Genomic DNA, 6,018 nt, shown 5'->3' on the forward strand with positions numbered 1-6,018 from the left:
AACCATACATTTATACACACAGGATGGGTAAGGCAATGATCCTGAGAAACCCACAAGTTTTCATAACTAGCAGTTAATTGGAAGGATTCTCACCCTGACTAACTATATATGCTGATAACTGTGAAGTAAGCAACTGCACTGAAGAAAGCAATATGTGACCTTGATGGGTGTATCTGAGGTGGTTGATCGATGACAGAGTCATCCAGAGCAGCATCTCCAAGCGCAACCATGAAGTTGAAGGACACAATATCAAGGCAAAAGCTACCATGTCATAGAAAATTTCAAAAAAATGGCATTAAATTTGTGGGAAAATGGAATCAGGTGCAGATTGATGCAAATGTTTGCAGATGGACAAATGGATGACTTGGTGTTCTTTGAGGAACTGACAGATTTCCAGTTGGTCTCTGCTACCAAAAATCCCTCCAATCTCTTTTCAGAAGACCCCAAGAAGTTAAAGGCACAAATAGTTTCAGAAGAGGAGGAAGGAGAGTCTAGCTCTCCAAAGAAAAGGATCAGATTGAAGAAGAATAAAGATATGGTACTGATTAGTGAAAAACCTCCACTCAGAAAGAGCTTGAGGTTGAAGACGGTGAACCAGAGCCCCAGGGAGGTGATGTCACTGTTTGTCCTGGTCCAGAGGAAAGGAAGATAGCATCAGAAATTCTGGTACAACCTGTTCCAAAAAAGAAGAAAAGCAAGGGGGAAAAATCAGAGCCTTCTCAAAACACTGCCCATCATGTGCCCAAAAAAAGCTAAGACATGGATGCCTGAAATGCATAACCAGAAAGTAGATGTATCAGCCTGGAAGGACTTGTTTGTGCCCAATCCAATTTTCCAAGCACTCAGCTTTCTTGGTTTCTCTGCACCTACACCAATCCAAGCCCTGACCTTGGTGCCACCATTCGTGACATGTTGTACATCCTTGGGGCTGCTAAGACAGGAAGTGGGAAGACCCTTGCCTTTGCCATCCCAATGATTCATGCAGTATTGCAGTGGTAGAAGAAGACCTTGCCTACCCTGAGTAACACTGGACTGCCACTTGGAGAAACTTGATCACCAAGTAAGGCTGGAACTGATTCTGGAGTGTTGCCTGATGATAAAGCTGCAGTTGAAACTGTAGCACTCACCAATGATGCTGGGTCTAAGGCCAGAGCCAAAATCAGTACCCCCATCTCAGACCAGCCCCTGCCCTGTGACAATGATGCTGGTGAAGGGCCCTCTCTGATGGAAGAGAAGCCTGTCCCCAAACCAATGGAGGATGGAGAAGTAATGCTTGATGGAGAACATTTGGGTGAGTTCAAACAAGATTTGGATAACTACTACTTATAAAGCACATCCAGGGCATCCTCTGCTTGGACTGGTGCTGACTCCTACATGAGAGCTGGACATCCAGGTCAAACAGCATATCAATGCTCTGGCCAAGTTTACAGGAATTAAAACTGCTATTTTTGTTGGTGGGATGCCTACACAGAAACAGCAGAGGATGTTAAACCATCATCCTGAGATCATGATTGCCATGCCAGGATGGGATGGCTATGGGAGCTAGTTAAAGAAAATCACGCTCATTTGAGCAATCTTCGGCAACTCAGGTGCCTGGTAGTGAATGAGGTAGACCAGATGGTTGAGAAAGGCCATTTTGCTGAGCTGTCACAGCTGCTGGAGATGCTCAATGTCTCCAGTTCAATGCAAAGAGACAGACACTTTTTTTCTGCTACACTGACCCTGGTACATCAAGTTCCTGCTCGACTTCTTCATAAGAAGCATGTTTAAAAATGGACAAAACTGCCAAACTTGACCTCCTCATGCAGAAGATTGGCATGAGGGGCAAGCCTAGTCATTGATCTCACAAGGAATGAGGGCACAAGTAGAGACACTGACAGAAATCAAGATCCATTGTGAGACAGATGAAAAGATTTCTACCTGTACTACTTACTTCCTGATCCAGTACCTAGGCTGCAGTTCAGTGTTTGTCAACAGCATCTCCTGCACCAAACACCTCTCTGGACTCCTCAAAGTCCTGGATATCATGCCATTGATGCTCCAGGCCTGCATGCACCAGAAGCAGAGGCTCAGGAACCTGGAGAAGTTTACCTGGCTGGAAGATTGTGTTCTCTTGGCCACAGATGTGGCAGCCCAAGGTCTGGATATTCTAAAGTGCAGCAGGTCATCCATTACCAGGTCCCTTGAACCTCGGAGATTTACATCCACCAAAGTGGTAGGACTGCTCGTGCCACCAGTGAAGGCCTCAGCATGATGCTCATTGGGCCTGAGGATGTAGTCAAATTTAAAAAGCTGTACAAGACTCTGAAGAAAGATGAGGAAATCCCACTCTTCCCTGTGCATACAAAGTACATGGATGTAGTCAAGGAGTGAATCTGCCTAGCTCAACAGATTGAGAAAGCTGAGTACCAGTACTTCCAGGCTTGTCTGCATAACTCTTGGATTGAGCAGGCAGCAGCTGCCCTCAAGATTGAACTGGAAGAAGATATGTATAAAGGAGGAAAAGTAGACAAGGAAGAAGAGCGTTGGTGACAGAAGCAGATGAAGGTCCTAAAGAGAGAGCTGCACCATCTGCTTTCCCAGCCATTCTTCAAGAAGGGACTCAAAACCAGGTACCCTACTCAATTCAGCAGGCCTCCTCTGCCCATGGCTGCCCCAAGAATAGCAAGTCTTCATTGAGCTGTCTATCCAGACAGAAGAAGAAGCCCAGATGACAGCAGCAGCAGGGACCACCACAGCCAAGTACAAGTGCACTGTGACGACCTCAGTCAGACTGCAGTGGTACCTGCATGGTGCTGTCAGTTCTCTGTTGATCTGTGAAATGTCTCACTCCACCACCATCATTAAGAAAATCTGCTCTTCCACCCTGTAACAGGAGAGACCCCAAGCAGATTTGGACTGTGCACTAAGAATTCTATGCAGTACCTTCCTCTTTCAGTATTCCTGAGTTTACAGGCTTCTTGTGTGTTCAGTTTGTTCTCTTGAATTAAAAACAATGGTCAGAAAAAAAAAAAAGCAATATGTAAAAGAAGGGTCATGCTTGGAAGGCCTGTCATTCTGGCCTTCTGAATACATACTGCTTGTCATGACATACCAATTATTACCATACTGTCTCTCAAGTAAATATGTTTTTTTTTAAAAAGGGTAATGAGTCAGTTTTGGAGAGACGTAGACGAGTTGTGTTCTAGTCTGCGGGGAGGTAGACGGCTTTGTCGCAGACTACAAACCTCTGTGGGTCTCAGCCGCCAGAGATCCTGTCCAGTAGGTGAGTGGCACACTTTGAGGGCAAGGCTCGTCGGATCGAGGTTTCTTCATGGCCGCTCAGTTCGCGAGCGGTGGGGGCTGCTCTCTTTGCGGAGGATGGCGTCTAATGAACGCAGTTGATCGAGGGCCCACTAGCAGAAGGTCATGAGTGGCTGTCGAGTGTTTATCGGGAGACTAAATCCAGCGGTGAGGGAGAAAGACGTCGAAAGATTCTTCAAGGGATATGGGCGGATCAGGGATATTGATCTGAAAAGAGGGTTTGGTTTTGTGGTTTTTAGTGTACCTACTGTGTTGTGAAAATGCATGCTTGAAGTCCAGTAAGCATCTTAAGCTCTGTTTTAGGAATTTGAGGATCCCAGGGATGCGGATGATGTGGTGTATGAACTTGATGGAAAAGAACTTTGTAGTGAAAGGGTTACTATTGAACATGCTAGGGCTCAGTCCCGAGGAGGAAGAGGTAGAGGACGCTACTCTGATCGTTTTAGTAGTCGCAGACCTCGAAATGATAGACGAAATGCTCCACCTGTAAGAACAGAAAATCGACTTATAGTTGAGAATTTATCCTCCAGAGTCAGCTGGCAGGATCTCAAAGATTTCATGAGACAAGCTGGGGAAGTAACCTTTGCGGATGCACATCGACCTAAGTTAAATGAAGGGGTGGTTGAGTTTGCCTCTTATGGTGATTTAAAGAATGCTATTGAAAAACTTTCTGGAAAGGAAAAAAATGGGAGAAAAATCAAATTAATTGAAGGCAGCAAAAGGCACAGTAGGTCAAGAAGCAGGTCTCGATCACGGACCAGGAGTTCCTCTAGGTCTCGTAGCCGGTCTCGTTCCCATAGTCGGAAGTCTTACAGCCGGTCAAGGAGGTGGAGCCGGAGCAAGTCCCGTTCTGTTAGTAGGTCTCCTGGGCCGAGAAGAGCAAGAAACGTGGTTCTTCAAGTAGATCTAAGTCTCCAGCGTCTGCAGATCGCCAGAGGTCCAGGTCAAAGTCCAGGTCCAGGTCCAGGTCCAGGTCCAGGTCCAGATCCAGATCAGTTGACAGTAGCAATTAAACTGTAAATAACTTGCCCTAGGGGCCTTTTTAAAAAAACAAATTCCCAAACCATACTTGCTAAAAATTCTGGTAAGTATGTGCTTTTCTGTGGGGGGTAGGGTTTGGAGGGGGTGGGTTGGGCTGGATATCTTTGTAGATGTGGACCACTAAGGGGTTGTTGAAAACTAATTGTATTAAATGTCTTTTGATAAGCCTTCTGCTCACATTTTTGTAAAGGTCTGAAGTATATAGTTTGTGTATATTGACAGAGCTCTTTTATAACTAAAGCAAACTTAATTTTTCTGTACTAGAAAAAAGTTTTGAATATTTTAGTTCTTGGTTACTCGAATATGTTAATTAAGAATTAGTTTAATGCTTCAATTAAACAAATTAATAGCTTTGGACACCAAAAGAGCTCTAAATTTGCTTGTATATAAAGGCTTAATTTGAGTTTTTCTTGTTAGGGTTAAGGGTGTCCTCCTATGCACCCATTAACAGTTGCAGGATAGACACACACGGCAGCTGTTTGTCAATGATAATAAAATATTACAAAATTGAAAAAAAAAAGGGTAATGAATGGAAAAAAGAGACAAGAAAAAAAAATGTCACAGGACAGTCCTGCTACAATGCTGTATATGGCTAGATTTCTAAATTACTGTGTAAAAATATGTAATTGTTTATTCATAGTTTTTAATATTTTTAAAAATATTTTTCTCCATATTTTGTAGAGACTTTAAGATTCACATATCAATGCTAGAGGGAAAATAGCTGTTCCATGTTATGCCTAAGATGTTTGACATTCAGACAGATAAGCGAGGTTAAACCCAATGGCATATGTTGTAAGGTAATAATAAGTTTCTCTTCTGGAGGGTTAACAACTTAAGTTTGCAGACCAAAAATTAGAGAAAAAGAAGGGCTGTAAGGACAGCTAACATTTTGGCACTAGACTTTCAAGGTTAGTGAGGACTCAGGACATAGAACCTGTACTGTAACATCATGTAACTCAGTTGTGTCCCAAATTTTCTGATCAAGGAGATTATGGGGTCACAGAGCAATGTGATTCATGACATAGAGTATGCCCAAGGAAAGTCACATGGAGAGAAAACATTCTCTCAGGCTTTTCCAGAGAACAAATTGGTAAAGCAATGGCCGTGACTCATACACATGGCTGTCACTGACAAAAGATCAGCAAACTGCGGTATAGGGTTTCAGGGCAAATCTTGAGGGGACTTGACTGACCTTATCAGATACAAAAAAGTTGCATTTCTTGTTATATAGGTCTTGCTTTATCTTGGTCTTAAGCATCCAGCAGAAAAGTATAAAAACAAGGTATGAAAAGTAAAGCCATATAATATGCTGAGCTATAAAAGGCTCAAGTCAACAACTTTTGACATTTCCATTCCTACAGATGAACCACTACTATTATGGACTACTGGACTATATTGGATTATTTTACTGAATTCATGCACCTACAATACTTAAATGGCAATGAAATACCTATCTCTAATAAAACTAAACAAAAAAGGGGATGCAAAGAAAGGGCCATTTTGTATCTGTATATACAAGATAGGATAGACATACAGTTACTTTCTCTTAATTCAATGAGAAGAAAGATTTGTACTAATAGTGTTTGGACAGGATATCATGTCTGCATCTTGTACTATGAATAACCACTAAGAAGACAACAATATGCACTGCATTATTGAAACTGTCTTATTGAA

The 6,018-nt window shown here is 42.8% G+C and overlaps 1 protein-coding gene and 1 pseudogene across 1 annotated transcript; both read left to right on the forward strand.

Moving 5' to 3' along the window:
• Positions 1-228: 228 nt before the first annotated feature.
• LOC101574115 lies at positions 229-2,759 on the forward strand (annotated as a pseudogene).
• A 408-nt stretch (positions 2,760-3,167) lies between these two features.
• LOC101568149 (serine/arginine-rich splicing factor 5-like) lies at positions 3,168-4,368 on the forward strand. The gene is given in 4 exon segments (XM_023707508.1): positions 3,168-3,261; positions 3,390-3,534; positions 3,607-4,168; positions 4,171-4,368. Coding segments are annotated over 3 exon segments (834 nt in total). The 5' UTR covers positions 3,168-3,261; positions 3,390-3,408; the 3' UTR covers positions 4,317-4,368.
• The last annotated feature ends 1,650 nt before the right edge of the window (positions 4,369-6,018 follow it).

Source organism: Octodon degus, unplaced genomic scaffold, assembly GCF_000260255.1.
Source record: "Octodon degus isolate 3935 unplaced genomic scaffold, OctDeg1.0 scaffold00295, whole genome shotgun sequence".
Taxonomy (NCBI): Eukaryota; Metazoa; Chordata; class Mammalia; order Rodentia; family Octodontidae; genus Octodon; species Octodon degus.